The sequence below is a fragment of the Mugil cephalus genome, chromosome 21, assembly GCF_022458985.1.
Source record: "Mugil cephalus isolate CIBA_MC_2020 chromosome 21, CIBA_Mcephalus_1.1, whole genome shotgun sequence".
Classification (NCBI taxonomy): domain Eukaryota; kingdom Metazoa; phylum Chordata; class Actinopteri; order Mugiliformes; family Mugilidae; genus Mugil; species Mugil cephalus.
Window position 1 is genome coordinate 4,377,443 of NC_061790.1, and position 16,337 is coordinate 4,393,779.

Consider the following 16,337-nt stretch of genomic DNA (forward strand, 5'->3'; position numbering starts at 1 on the left):
CTGGACTTCTAAAAATCTCATTACTTATATCCCAGGGGTTGAAATCCTGGCATTTCCCACCCACACTCTACTGGGAGATAGGATTATGTGGGCTTTCTGCTGTTGAAATTGGAGAAACTCGAGACTTGATCCTTGCTTGTTAAGAACTGTGACCCAAATAAACCCCCAAAAATCTGACGTCTCCAAAAGTAAAAGAAATCAAAGAAATAAAAAAACATGTATGCAAATTATAACCCATGGACTTCAAAAGTCCCTCAATTACATACTGACCCTCTTCTAGTTTAAACGAAACCTGCTTGGCTAGGTCTTGCTAATAACAGCTAATTTAGTACACTAATTTATAAAATAAATGTTATTTTTTTTATACTTAATAAAGTTAGTTGATGGAGCAACCATCACATCCACATTACATCCCCACTTCAGATGCTTATTCTTGAGCTTCAACATTATTGTATGTTTGGATTAGCTCCTAAAATCAACTGTTCTCTCAAATTATACGGGCGCACAAAGATAAATGTGTATATGTGTGTGTGTGCAGAAGCAATAAAAATATGGGGCATCTCTCACCCAACCACTTACCAGCACACAAACACAGAGAGAGAGAGACACATCCCAGTGGGATGCTCTCTTCCTGTTTACTATCGCTCAATAATTCAGTTGGTCCAGAGTGGAGGCTATATGAGAAGATGTGATGTGTGTGTGTGTGTGTGAACAGAGAGGTCCATTAGTATCAATATGGTTTTTGACAACAGTTAGCTTGCGAGTGCGCGTATTGATTTGTGAGCTCATTGGCTTCAATTCGTTTATTTATTTATTTTTGGCCATTTGTACAGTGAGCAGCTGATGAAAGTCAGAAAGGAAGGAAGAAGAAGAAGAAGAAGAAGAAGAAGAAATGAGCCTTTGAAGCGGCGCCCTGTCCCTTCACTCTCCGTTCCACTAATGGCTCGTCGAATTAGGGCAACAAATATTTTTAGTCTCTAACACCAGCTGTGAGCATGTGCTGCCTGTGTAAGTGTAAACATGTGGTCTGCTGTTGACGTCCTTAATGCGAGACTGGGCCGCACACACATACAGGAAGCTGGGGAGTGATACCCCCCCTCAACTCCTGACTACAGTAAGCGCACAGTTTCCTCCCTCACTCCACCGTTGCATCAGATGCTTTGATGTGCCTCAGTGTTCGACCGAAAGTCCCCATCAGCGAAGAGTTTATCTGCTGTGTCTGCAGCTCCCTTGTTCGGAGCCGTTGGCCCTGCGCCCGTAGAAATTAAAAAAGATTATAGGAAGAGGAGATTGGGGGAAAGTTTGAAAAGTGAAGAAAAGAAGAGTTAGAGGGCAGAAACTTTCGATTCATCTGAGCAACGTTTGAGTGCTTTCTTCTGTAAATTGTGATAGAAATATATTATTATCTTGGGATAATTAGGTGGTTTTATCGTGGGTTCTGTTTTATCTCAATAGAACCATCTTGAAAGATTAACTTTAGAAAAACACTGTTTCCTTTAGGGCTGTGACAGACCAAGATAGATAGATAGATAGATAGATAGATAGATAGATAGATAGATAGATAGATAGATAGATAGATAGATGTACATCATGTATATTCAAATTTTGAAATTCCATGGAGAAAAATATGCTGACTGACCGCAAAGAGTGATTTGCCGGTTAAGGTTCTTTAAATCATCCTCACCTGTGATGATAACTTGGATGAGAGGAAAGTCTGCAAACAAACTTAAGGAGAATGTGTGGATGATGAGTTTGAGGTGGAGTCTCACAGTGATGAAATATAATGAAATGAAATGAAAATTTCCCCTCCTTTTGAAGAAAAGCTACACGTGTGCCAAACATCGCTCGCAAGTTAGATTTACAGAAAATATAACAGCTTTTGGCAAATTTTCACTGTTACCTTTGAATTCCACGTGGAGCCTCTAATGTTTCATTAATGATTTACTTGTAGTTAAAAAAAAAAAAAAAAAAAAAAAAAAAGACTAACCATAGACTAAAAAGAGGGGAGCTTTTCTCAGTGCCAAACAGGTTAGATGAAAGCTTGCTCTATCTGTGACTCTTACAAAAAAAAAAAAAAATACATTCAGTGACTCCTGTAGTGTTTGCCTCAGGGCTACTGCACAATTCAGAAAGACAGAGTTTAAATAAGTGATGATTCTGACCTGTGATAGGAACCAGGGCCATTAAGTCTCAACCACTAAATATCCTGAGGCAGGTACCGAAATATGATGTAATTACTTCATTTTCTATTAGAGACAAGTTTTTAAAATCAAACGCAAAGGACATTATCAGATTTATTAATGAAAATGATAGAAAACTGTGAAATTTAAATATACAGATGTATATATTATTTTATTCTGGAAGTCTTATTGATGTTGTACACTTTTTCTAGTTTTTAGTACATTTTTATTTTTATGCTTATTCAAGTGTTGTTCTTATTTTCTTGTACCATACCATAGAGCAAAGTGACCGGAGTCAAATTCCTTGTATGTGTTCACATAGCTGGCCAATAAAGCTGATTCTGATTCTGATGTACAATTAACTATACAATTAAATATCAATAATAATTTGTAAGTGTCATCCAGTACATTGCAGGAAGATAATTAAGAGAAAATCTTACCATTTACCTACAAAGAAACATATTTTCCACTTTTAAAGTCACTCTGACCACTTAGTTTAAATTTGAAATCCTAAGGTTGGAAACATCTTTAATGGTTAACCAAAAATATGCCAAACATAAGTACTGAAACATTATCTTTGAAAGCACTTGAGAAGTTATTGCTGAATGTTATGTGTATAGGTACAGAACTTTAGAACAATGCATTTGCCTCTTTCTAATATAAAACATAGAGCATTTGGCTGCAGGCTTTTCCCTGCTTTGTGCATCCATACCTATTCATGTGAGTATAGACATTATAATATGTGTCTCTCTCTCTACAGCAAATAAGAGAAAAAGCACAGACACTGTATGCTGTGAATGCTACAATGCCTTTTATGATAAATGAAAGTGGGCCATCATATATTGCATTCATAGTATTAGTTTGTAGCTTCATATCGCCATTGAAAGTCACTTGTAGCCAGTTTTTTTGTGGGTAGTGTGAATACAGATTAAGAGTGGATTCTCACTTTCATACATTTCATACACTGGCTTAGTAGGTAGAGCTGGTTGCCCATGAACTAGAAGGTTAGTGGTGAGATGCACATCGCATGGCGCGTGTCCTCGAGCAAGACACTGACTGGTGGGTTGTTCCAATTGCTTGGCATTGTTGCGTAAATACGAGTGAGCTTGGGTAAACTGAAGGTTCACACTTCCAATTCCAAGGTGTGTTATTTATGAAATAATATTCGGTAGAATTAACTCAAAAATACCGTGTTCAAGGTTGCCCTTCATTCATACTGCTGGAGCCCACGCTAGTAAAACTAGTGTCAATGTTCATTTTTCATCAGCATGTAACTTATTATTGCAAAAAATAATACAAATTTTAGCATTGCATTGTGCTCATATGATGCTAATTAGAGCTTTAGGGCATGAGTCTTCAACGTGCATGGGTCTTCCACTACAATAAATTGGAAATGGATCATTTATATATATATATATATATATTTTACCCAATTTGTCCAATGAATTATCACTATCATCTGATGTACATATATAGTTACAATGTGTATTTTAGCTGCATTTAAATTTTATTTCATTTCTCAGTGAACTGTGTAGAATATTGCAAGATATCGCAACATCATAATATCGCAATAATGTATCATATCATGACTCAAATATCATGACACACATCGTATCGTGAAGTCCTCGCCAATAAGTTTAACATCACATGCCCGTTTCTGTTTATTATCTCCTCTTTTGAGCGCTGATGTTCTCACTACACATTGGTCTGTTGACAATATCACATGATGGTGGTGACCGACGCTACACGTTAAATAATCCGACGTTTCACCGAATTGTTTTCTTTATGCTAAGGTCACTGTGTGTCACTGGTGGGACGAGGCGGAGAGGCAAGGAGACGTAAAGGCAAATGTTGGCATAAGGATATACATTAGTTTTGCCATTGATGTTAGCCAGAAGGTAACGCAGATTTGTATAACTGTGTTTTCGGTATATAAAACTAATTTGGAAATTTTGTTTGTCCAGTTTTACAGTGTTTCTCAAGGCGGATCCTCTGACGTGCTTAATCCAATGCATTATTTCCTGGATTACCTTTTAAATTGATATTAGATTGATGCATGTCAGTTGTGGATGAATCGTTACACCCCTACTTAATAATGAAGTTAATGATTTAAAATGATTAAATGATAATAATATAATACTTTAGAGTTTAATATGGGGGGGTCCCTACTTAATCTCTCCATCACTTTGGGGGTTCCTTGACCTGAAAAACGTTGAAGACGTCCTGGTTTTAGGGACCTCACAGCAGAGGCTTGGTGCTCTGTTCCTAGCAGGTTAGTCTGAGCACGGTGAGACCCCATAATGTTGCAGTGCGCGCTTAGTCCCCACAACACACTTAGACGTGAATGCAACGACGCGCGCACACATTTTGAGTGACTGCACGTTAGTTGTCAGGAACCTGCAGCTTCTCTCTCTCTCTCTCTCTCTCTCTCTCTCTCTCTCTCTCTCCCTCCCTCCCTCCCTCTCTCTCTCTCTCTCTCCCCCCAGTGTGCGGCTCTTGCGTGGAGAGCCTGTGAAGCTCCGTCTTGGCTCCGGAGCTCCAAGCGAGAGATGAGCCGGCGGCGCTGAGGAGGTAAGAAGGAGGGATGGATGTGGCTGATGATTGAGAGACAGAGAGGGGATGCGAATGGGAATATGTGGGAAAAGAAGCGGCAGTCTGAATATATATATATATATATATATATATATACATATAAATAAAAAACGGATTCCTTGTTGCGCTTTGAGGCTCGAGACAGAGTCAGTCCAGCGATGCTGAGCTGAGGTGCTGCTTGGCTTGGATGTATTTTTCGGAGGTATGTTTGTGCGCGCACCGCGGAGGATGTGGTTAATCCCCACTAGTGATTGAAGGAAGCTTAGCTGGAGTTCGGTGGAGCTCCTGTAGTGCGCGGAATTTCTGTGTGCACGGCGTGAGGGCATAGTGACAGAGGTGTGGTGTGCGTGTAAAAAAAAAAAAAAAAAAGTCTTCAAGTGTGTGTGTATGTGACATAGAGGGCATGAATTAGCCTTCAGGCTGGGGTGTGTATCCAGGAGAGGTTGAAGAGATGGAGATCTATGTCAGCAGATGTGTATCACCACCATCCATCACACACAAACTGCCTTATATTATGTCGCAGGTCTTGCTGCATACTGATGTTTTCATGGCATTTTATCATAAGGGACTAAATTAACCTGGACGGGGGACACGTTGCCCCCAGATATAAATTTCATACTCCCATTAAAGATGAGTCTCATTGCTCCATCAATCAGCTTGTCTACATTTAATTAAAAAAAAAGTGTTTTTAACTTGACAATCTGAGCAAACACCCTGTTCTGTTCCCTTGCCCTCTAAGTGGAACCATTGATGAAACGGTTGTTTGAGTTTTAGTGAAGAGGAAATGAACAGGTCTGACCTTATCACCGCCACCCAGCACCTCTGGGATGAACTCAGAAAACAACTGGTTGGCGAGGCCTTATCATTCAACATCACCGGTGGCTGGTGGCTGGTGGCTCGGTAAAGCTCTTGCGGCTGACTGGGTGCATAGATGTGTGGCGGTGAGGTTGTTAAATCGGGTGTGAACCCTGAAACCAGGAGCTCTGCTGCCGGTCAAACCCCAACCAGTGTATTAAAATATTGCTGAAACCCGGATCTCCTCTCCTCTGAGTGGAAGAAAATCCAAATTTCTAATGAGTTTACCTTGAATTAAATTTGACAAACGTTTGATGCAATGTGAAATGACAGGCACCATCATAGGTATGTCTGTTTGTGAAGATGAACGGCTCCTGAATTGGTGCGCGTCCTTGATTTGTAACCACCCCTCAGCGTAAAGCAGCCAGACGTCCTCATCCAGTCTTGCCTGAAGCATTGTGGTGGTGGTGGTGGTGGTGGTGTGTGTGTGTGTGTGTGTGTGTGTGTGGTTGTCTAGCTGTGGATGCTCCTGAGGGAAAAGAATAGCACAGACTTTAGAAACGGCAAGAAATCTCCTGTCTGTGCATCCACTTCCTGTCATCACACCTCGCTGAGAAGAGGAAGAGGGTCGGTTAAAGGCACGTTCAAGTGCAGTCGGGTTAATTTGCAATAAAAACCTGAGACGTGCATTAAAAATAAATAGAATATTCCATCCGTTACATTGACTTCGCCTTGCAAAAAAAGCACAGCTGCTCACGCTAAACAGGTAGCAAAGAGGAAAAAGCACCAAGGACAAATGTTTTAACAGACACATTACACTCAAATCTCCCCCCTTTGAAAAGCCGGAGTGGGTGAAAGAATCAGCTAAAAGTTTTCCTGCTTGTTAGAGTTTTTGCTTTAGTATGAATCTGAATAAATCTGAAAAAAAAAAGCCTGTACACAGAGGGACAATAAACACCCTCAAGGAAACACATCACCTGTTGTTCACCCCACACGGTGCAAACATGTACAGAAAAACTGTTTCACCCAGATTATTTATTCTACGTCAGGGCCTATAATACACTATTACACTAACGCTATTTATAAATATACATTATTATTATCATTTAATTATTTAAAATCATTAGCCTCAATATTAAGCTATTCAAATAATCCATAGGTTGAAATATTCTTTTTTTTAATTTCAAACATGTGCAACAGTAGGGTGTAAACACACACACACAGATTTATATAAATATATATAATTGACGGATTCAAGTCTTAACTTTAAACATAGCTAAATGTAGTAGGAACAGTGCATATTGCAGTGTACGTCTGGGATTTCACCTGGGGATTGAATAGGCTCTCAGACCAATTGAGCTCCTGTATTGCTGAATGGGTGAAGTGTTGACTGAAAGATGACGACCCCTGCCTCCATTTATCCCTTTACTAAAATATGTTGGATTCAGGTTAATGTGCATGTAAAGACATTTAAATTTGTGGATGAAACTTAAAAAAATATACCAAAAATGTGTAATCAACCAAAGATTTTGCGACTCCCCCTTGCAGTACCTCTGTGGACCCCCTAGGGGCAGCGGACCCCCTGTTGATGTTCTACGTTTTTAGTTGCTAAGCGGATCACTATTGACTCACCACAGCCCTGTCAGTCTGGCTGAAAATGTCTTCTGGTCTGTTCCAGTTCAGGTGCTCACATGAGGCAACTTCAGAACCTCAAATGAGTCACGATTGTTCCCTGTTTCATTTCATTTTAAAGCGATGGATTGACTTGGCGTGGCAGTTTGCTCTCAAGGTGACACCTGGTATTCTTTGAAGCGATTAAACCAACTAAGGCGCCTCCTCCCTTCCCCCCCTCCAGTGATCAGTGATCCCGGCTGATCGGACGAGAGCGTTCAACCTCAACATTTCATTTATATGCAAAACCAGGAGTGAACATCGGAGGTATCGATTCCAGCCTACGGCGCTACGTGCGATTCCAGGAGTGTGAAGTTGAGCTGCAGCTTTTCGGAGCGCCGGCTAATAAACAGATGGCGTGGCCGTAGTAGAGACAGCAGGTCGAATAGACGCTGATTCAGGAAATGTGGTTCATTCTTTTCTGATTTGCACTTTCAAACAAATGCTGCATGTTCGTGTCTCCGTGTGAAGCAGCCCCTCTGAGGCTCCATCACACACACACACAGACACTGTAGTATGTACCCTCACACATTCAGATACACACAAACAGCTGGCTGATGAGAGTATTGATCTAAAGAGGCAGCTGACATAGAGCTAAATGTCTGTGCCAATAGCAAACACACCACACACACAGTTGTGCCTCCACTTCACTTCAGAGGATCATATTCATCTCTGTACAATCACCATGAAGCAAGTCTTAACCTTTAAATTTAATTAATATGTTATTAGAGGTGGATCTGATGACAGCGTCCCATTTCTGATGTATGTGCTAAGCTAATTAGCTTCAGACATGAAGGCGGTGCTGATCTCCGCAACAAACTCTTTGCATTTTCACAAAATGTTTATTTAAGTTTCAGACAAAGGTTCTGAGAGCAATTATATAAAATCCAACGCGCTGGATCTCAATCATCCCGCATTGTAATCACTCCAGGGTTTGTTTCTGCGCGAGCTTCAAGAGAGGATGACTAACGGCGCGGTAATTGGTTTTGCTAAATTTAAACTTTGCCGTGGAGCACGAAGCGCGTGCTGAAATGCAGCTGATTCTGTTTGTGGCTGAATCACGGCCTCAGCTGCTATTTGTGCTCGTGCGGCGCATATTTACAAGTTAATCTGTGTTTAATCAGACCGCGGCGGAGCGAACCCGGGGTCCTGCTGGGAGCACGGAGCGAGCGAGACCCCCGGAACCATTGTTTTTCCCCGCGAGCCCCAGGTTAATCTAAGCACAGGTTGAACAGACCTATCACATGTGGAGTCTATTAATGCATTAATTGGTTGACTTTTTCCGTGCTGTGATGTTTTATTCCTTTCGTGTCACTTGCTTTCTATGCTGATTCACCCTCTAGTGTCTGGTCGGAACTACATTTCCCATGTGCACTTGCGTGACAAAGCACAGGTGTGCTCAATTATATGTCATTAATCCTTTAAAGCCTGAACATAGTGCTCATGATACGCTAAAGTACGCGTTATTTGAATTACTGTAACTCACAGTGGTTTGTCTAGAAGACCTCCATGACACCTCATCTCTCTAACTTCGTTTTTTACCAACAAATTCCTCCAAACAACTCTTGCGTCGCTCCTCAACCTGCAGCCGACAGCAGCGGCAGCCTTTTTCAGGCACGTTTATTGGCAGGTTTCTTTTTTTTTTGTGTGGAACTCTTCATTCTACGTGTTTGTCAACCGGGGTAAGATTCAAAATGCGACTGGATGGCTTCGTTTCTTCTTTCTACAATAACAATAATAACTTCTTTTTACAGAGATTGACAGAAGAACTTGATCCCTTTGAGGTTTTGTGTTAATCTGCTGGGGGAGAACTGAGTGAAGCGAGTAGATGAAGCGAAAGGGGATGAAATAATGAAGTAGCTTTCCTTTCGGTTTGAGCGCACAAGTCGGCTTCCATGTAGATAATAATGAAATGATTGCAGGAAGGAAAAGCTTTATATCCCGATTTTCTTTCCTTTGAAACTGTATTTGCATTGTGTGGTCCGTGATCAAAACTTTCCATTTAATCAGGCGACGAATTCTTTAGATTCACTTAATTATTTAGCGCAGCCACGGAGTCGTGTTCAGCCTGTAAAGAGGCCAGCTGTCTGAGGATGAATATCCTTTGATGATCTTCCATTAAGGATGGACTAAATGGAAAGGGGCTCGTTTCCAGTTAGGATTCAGGAGTAATGTGCCGGGACAGTGATGCAGCTCCACTCTTGACAAAGAGAGGAGGTAGAAGTTAAGAGTCGTCATGCAGAAACCTCCTGTTGTTTCCACTTTCCTCCTCATTTCTTCTTCTTCTGCTCTCCCTTAATATCAGCTCATCTCTGCTCAGATAACGATATTTTGACAGCTGTCAGACGGGCCTGAATAATGAGATGTGTGTGTGTCGGTAAATCCACTATGGAGTCGTCATAGGTGTTTCTGTGAATGGCTGCTCTGCAGAACAAAATCTGAATCTTTCTGCATTTTTGTGTCTGTGATCCGTTTAATTGATGGAAGTTACTTGTTGAAATTCAATGCACCGTTAAAGCTGCAGTTCAAAACATTTGGCTCCCCCTGCTGACAGAGAGAGAATTTACACAACACTGTCCTCTGGGTTGAGGGGAGGGGCCTCTGTGGATCATCCCACAGATACTTGATCAGTTTGGCATCTAGTGAATTTGGAGGCCAGGTCAACACCTTGTGCTGTTCTTCATGTTTTTTGAGTTGTGTTTTTGTGTGCGTCTGTGTCAGGCCACACCCTACTGGGTGTCATTGCTATGGGGTGGTGGTGCCTGGTCTGAATCCCAGGTCCACAAGTTTCCCAGCAGAACATTGAATCGTCACAAGCTGGTCAATGTCATTTACTTCTCCTCTCGGTGGTCATAATGTTGTGGCTGATTGGTGCATATATCCTGCTGTTTTACCAAACCAACCCATTTTTTTTTTCAGTGCTCTTGTGACACGTTTAAGCATCAATGAATATCAATGAGTATCAGTGCTTGAGCAACACCTCATCGGCGACTTGTTGGCCGTGCATCTGTCCTCAGACCTAAAGTCCCTTCTCTTCTCTCAGCCACCTCCAGCAGTGAGAATGAAACGAACTACAAATTGTTAATAGTTGACGCCTGTCATGGTTCTGTGTCATTGTCTTTTACCTGTGATTTTGTTTCATTTCCAGTTTTGTGCTGGTCCCTGTGTTCCTCATTGTGCATACATGACCCTGCATTTGCCTTTGTTCCCTGTCGTGTCATTAGTCTCGTTATATCCTGCCACTGCTGCAGCATTTTTCAGTTTTTTTTTTTACATTTATTTGGAACCTCGGCCTCATCACATTTTTGTCCCACATTTGAGTCCACATCTCCAACAGCTCCATGACAGCCGACAATCGCTTTGTAAACCGTGAACCTTCAGTTTCTTTTTCATCGTCTGACCCTTTTCGCGGATGCTTCCTAGATTTTTCTGCTCTCCTCCTGGTTGCCGTAGGCAGTTCTTTTCCCCATCACTGCGGTTTCTTCACCTCTGGCAAACCAGTTGTTGGATGTTCACATAAAACGCCTCCAGCCTGAATGAGGGCTCAGGCGCCAGGTTTAAAACTTAGGGACGTGGGAGAACACAGAGACCTTCATCTGGGCTTGACTGTATTTGATGGGTAGAAAACACGGTCTTGTCTGGTTGAGTCAGTTTGTAAATTGGTTTCACTGGAGTGATTAAGATTAAGCAACCAATAACAATCCCATAACTTAAAGGAAGTGTGATACTGCAAGAAAGGGAGAAGAAGCCTAACCACGGTGTATTGTGTCGTCCTTTAACTTCAGTCTCATGTGACCGTGGGCCGGGCGGAGCGGCAGTAAAAGAGATAACACAGAAAACTAGGAGAATTTACGATGCCTTCATTTCATCCGTCTTCTCGCCTGCTGACAGAAGAAAAAAGACAAAGAGTCGGGAGACCGGGGCTCCGCTGAGGGCTGCACGGTCCAATTCATCTCTCTCACTCTTTCTCTCCACAGCAACTCCTAGACACAGAAGAGAAAGCACAGGCTGAGAGAGGAGTCGATAAACAGGAGAGGATAACTTATCACGGGGGGAGACGACTGAAAGGGAGGCTGTAGCTATGGCCGAGGCACCTCAGGAGGAGCAGCAGCAGCAGCAGCTGGAGGAAGAGGAGCAGCAGCAGCAGCAGCCGAGCGCTGTGGACACGACGGAACCAGATGACGGGTCCGAAGAACCGAAGGAGCTCGCCCAGACTCCCCCAACTCGCCCTCTGCTGTCCATGAGGTCCATGAGCACCGTGGACCCGGACGATGACACGCCCAACATGATTGTTTACAGAAAGGTAAGAGGAAAGACCAACCCTGTCACCTCTTTTTTTTCTTCTAAGTTTCAACCTATAGTTGAGCTTTTCGTTAGCTCTTGTTTTTCCGCTTAACCTCAAAGATGAATTAACTGAGAGGACGTGTTACTTTTGAAGAGGTAAACCGGCCAGGTTGGTGCTGGTGGTGCCTCAGACTGTCTTTTTTGACATTTTGATGTCCTAGTGGTCCTTTCATATGACTGTAAGGTGGAAAAGAACATGAGTCTCATGAGTCCACGTGTTGTTTAGATGTTTTCCATGTCTCAGAATTCATTAATGTACTGTAGTTGTTTAGATTTGAGGTGTTTCTGTTTGAGTTTAAAGGAATTCCATGATTTAACATATCAAATAATCCTCAGCTCCAATTATGTCTTACTACAGTGTGAATCGTAGAAAAATTATTTATTTTTATTGATAAACCTCAATCATTTCCGGTTTAACAGTGACGGAGCGTCTTCTATTTTGAGCCGTGTGGTCGCATGTATTTGAAAACCTGCTGGATCGCCATATGGCAGAAATAAAAAAGAAAGTACGAACTGATCTGAAGAGCTTCTGGACAGATGGTGAAACAAATAAGAGATGCTTTCAAGGGGGAAAAAAAAAATAATAACTTTCCAGAGTGATTTACTTAGTCGTAGGTGGGGAAAAAAGGAAATTTGTTAAATTTGCAGAGAAGAAATGGGATACGCTTGTGACAAATGGGAGTTTATGAGAAGTGCGGGATATGTTTTAAGAGATTGCGCAGGGGGAGGTAAGCTGAGCCACATCTCGGATGTCAGGTGTATAAAAATGTCAGGAGGAAATGAGATCTCTGACTTGTTTCTGTTCCTTGTTGAGAAATGAGGTTCCACAGTTCCAAAGCAACCATTTAGCTAAGTGGAGTAAGGGAAACGGCCACATATCCTACACCAAATATTTTACAAAACTCGTCCTAAGTACTTTTCGCACCCTTTACTCTGTATTTAACTGACATTATCCATGGTTTTGATGGCTCTGCTACTTTCCACCAATCCACGTCAGATGTAATGTTATACCTTTTATAATTCTGCACCTTTTGACAGATTTAGTTACTTTAATATTTAAATCAGTGCCACCTTCACTGATGTGATGAACGCATTGAAGCGGCACTAAATAAAATCCAACATACTGTATCATAATATGGAGCCACGCACGCCGCCCGTCTCGTCGACCTTCACGATTTCATTCTTCTGATGGTTTTGAGCCTTTTTTTCTGTGAGTGGGTCTCCGTTCTCAAGAGCGACATCTTGGCATTTCACCCAAACAGCCCTTGAAACTTTGATTTAAAACACAAGCCTTCACCGTTCGTGAGCGAAAAGAGGCAGAAAAAATGCTGCAAACACAACAAAGCTTGCGTGACAAAATCACAGAGATGTCGACTTGTGATGGTTTGTGCTTAGAATTGGTATCGAGGATTAGTGGCGTACATCAATGGTTCCCAACCTTTTTTCTTTGGAGCCGCCTCCCCTACTTGTATCTAAGAAAAGCAGTTAGCAATTTAACCATTTAGTTCAGTTTCAATTTCATACTCCAAACTTCAAAAGTTACATCCTAACATTTAATATTAGTTATTATATTTTTACAAGTTTTAAGACCTTTGTTTCCAGTTAGGACACATTCTCCTAGCTTCAAAATTTACTCTGCATCTTTCTGAAAACAGTGACTTGAAATGAAATAACGCAGCGTAAATGATGCCTTCATGAAAACCCATAAATTCTAAAGTCCCACTAGGAAATTTCAGACTTCCGATATCGTAGCGTTCACGTTACAGGTTAACTCGGAGGACAAAAATTAAGTTTGGTGTATTATCACCGTTTATTTTGGAAGCAGTCCTTTCTGAGTTTGACAACTCAGGGCTCATTTCTCAAGTTTTCTTGAATGTAGCATCAGCTGAATCTCAACCAAGCTCCAAGACCCATCCCCACCCCACTTAGTTTGGAGACGGAAATCTGCGTTACTCTCATATTGTTGGTAGGCGAACTCAGTTGAACTGTGTTTGGAGAAGTAGGATGGGTCATAATAATTTTTACTTTGCTAATCAGGGAGGCGTCCGATTCACACCGGATTGAAATCACAGAAGACTTATGTGATTACTACAAATTACAAGAGGTGGTAGTCCCATGCAAATACCCCATCATCCATCTTTAAGATGTCTTCAATTTTCAGATTGTGATTGTTTCTCTGAAGATTCCTTCTAATTTGTAATCTGGAGTGCCGCAAACCTTTTGTCTATGCTTCCTGTTTTATTTATTTTTTCCCACCATGCTCGTAGTTGCTGAGGGTCCCTCCATCTCCATCTACTTAGGTTCTCCCCTTTTCAGCTTTTAGAAAACAGTCATCGCTGGTTTAAAGAAATCACTTCCAGCGTGCAAGTGCATGAATATTGCCACAAACGTCAACAACGACATTTAAACACAGACGTGGTTAACATCATTCTAAGAGTCTGTTCTGGTGGACATGAACACTGACTGCATAGTGAAAGGCAAAGGGAATATACTCGGCCTCCTATAGAAACAAACCAGTATATCATTGTATATGACCCCTGACATGAATAAAACACAAGAGCAATAAATATTCCAGAGGCAATCTTGTTGCCTCTCCTCTGTTAACACGAACTGTATCAGCATTGCTCACACGCAGGTGTGCTCATTGACTTATTCATCACGAGCGGGAAAACACACTTTGAGGAGGGGAGGGGGGGTGATGGAAGAGAGCGGCACAAGCATTTGGAACGTTATAAAAACATTAAACGGAAAAATATTTCCACTTGTCGTACGTGTCTTTAATGGAAGAACTATGAGAAACAATCGAGCAAGAATAACTTTTGTCTTCCAGTAACTCTGCACTCAGTTGAGAGATGAGAGGTGCATTTCGTGCTTAGTGTATGTACTTACTAAATGAATGCAGAGTAGACGGTATCGATTCATTTCTGTCTTGCAGCTTGTTGAGGAAGTCGGCGGTGAATGTTTTGTTGGAGAAATGCAACAGAGGAAAGACAGCCCTGGGATGGAGCTTACCGGTTGGATTAGGGTGAGAGTATTTGGGGATTTTCGCAGCTTGAGTTGTTGAATTATTTTCATTTTACTTTTTTGCATCGGTTTATGTGAACGTGAGGAGCTTCTAAACTCTTGTCAAAAGTTTCTGGAGGAGGTTGAAACAAAAACTGAATTAGAGTTGGCATTGAAAAGTCTTTGCCGGTCATCCAAAAGCCTCTACCGGCAATAGATACTCGGTATATATTTATCATTGAGATGTTACCATATGTACCAGTAGTACTAAATGGATTAAATTAAGTCAATGACTTGCACCTTCAACTTATTACTACTAAATAAGTTGTTTGAGACCTGAAGTTAGGCCTCACATGGCCTGTGTCTGACCCAAAAAGTTGAACACATCGTCAAGACTACAGCCAACAGTCAGCCTGCACTTTAGTTCTGCATGAAAAGAAATAACCAGGAAAATGGAAGAGCTACCATTTATCACGTACTTCACACTTCTTCACAGGCCTAATTTTGGAGTTCTTGCTTGTTCTCGACGCAGCACTTTTCTCTCATGTTATGTCTGGTAGCTATGTTGTGACTGGTCAGAAAGTGGAAGTGGTCGTGGCTGATGCGGAAAATCAGAAATGCTAGCGGCCACTCTGTTAGCTCCCAGATGCTGATATTCACAGCGTGAGCGCTAATCTCTGCTGGTAGAGATCATAGGGGAGGACGTCCCCACAGTTCGGTAATTGAGTTTGTCGTGCCTCTTGATCCAAGATCACAACTCTCCCTTTCAGTTCTCCAATCTCGTTGTACACCGTACAGTGACAATAAAGGGCATTCTATCTGTCTGTTCTATCAGTATAAATTATAAATGACCTGGCCAGAATGGACTTTGTTCAGGTTCTTGCAGCCCAAACATCGAGAACGAATTATCTCGCTTCTCACAGAGTATGTTACAGACTTTAGGTGGGAAGCTAAAGGAAGACCCATTATGCAGATCTGGCCTCATGTTGTGAAAATATTTGTGATTGAATTGTCTGAAAAGACAGACTAGCGCCGCTGGTGCAGGATACAAAGACGCTCACGAATGGCCCAACGATGGGTTAGTGTGTCATAACCCTTGGATTCTGATGTTATGACTGGTTAATGAATTGTTTCCCTTAATTTATTAGTACTTGTATGGTAATGCTCTTGCATAGTTACCCCAAAGGCCACGGAAGTATTGTTAGTGCATGGATGGAGCTAGCTTTTCTTGCCTGTCCATCTGGATGTACCCAAATCACCAAGCCTGCTTTCAGCACTTTGATGAGAGGAATTGTGGACGACGTTTCATTGTAGAAAACATTCAGTAAACTTTACTTGACTGTATCAATTGCTCCCATTGGTTATGGATTGATAGAAGAGGGTATTTAATTTTAGTTGATGTCCAAATTCATCCACCCATGTTCTCAAGAGGTTGTCCCCTGGACGGATTAATAAATTTGTTGTCGGGTCAAACAATTTAAGAGAAAAAGCGGATATTTTCTTGGTGTACTGTGTTTAACTGCTAATTTAGGTTTGCTAACATTTCCACAACTTGGAGAAGAAAACAATTAATAGATATTGGAAATTTTGCTGGATTATTTACCATTTATTTGCATTGAGAGGAAGTGTCGTAGGGACTGTATGGCACCAACCTACTGACTTTGATAAATGACTTCCTGGTGCAGGTTGGAGGAGGGGGTTTAGTGTAGAAAGAGAATGTGGGTGAAAGAGGAGAGAGAAAAACCCTAAAAG

At 41.6% G+C, this 16,337-nt stretch overlaps 1 protein-coding gene across 1 annotated transcript in view; it reads left to right on the forward strand.

Moving 5' to 3' along the window:
- Positions 1 to 4,645: 4,645 nt before the first annotated feature.
- Positions 4,646 to 16,337, forward strand: part of rgs6 (regulator of G protein signaling 6) — a 99,061-nt gene continuing 87,369 nt past the window's right edge. The window contains exons 1-2 of the mRNA XM_047573382.1: positions 4,646 to 4,751; positions 11,216 to 11,541. Coding sequence (XP_047429338.1) covers positions 11,320 to 11,541 — 222 coding nt within the window. The 5' untranslated portion in view covers positions 4,646 to 4,751; positions 11,216 to 11,319. The remainder of the gene's footprint in view (positions 4,752 to 11,215; positions 11,542 to 16,337) is intronic.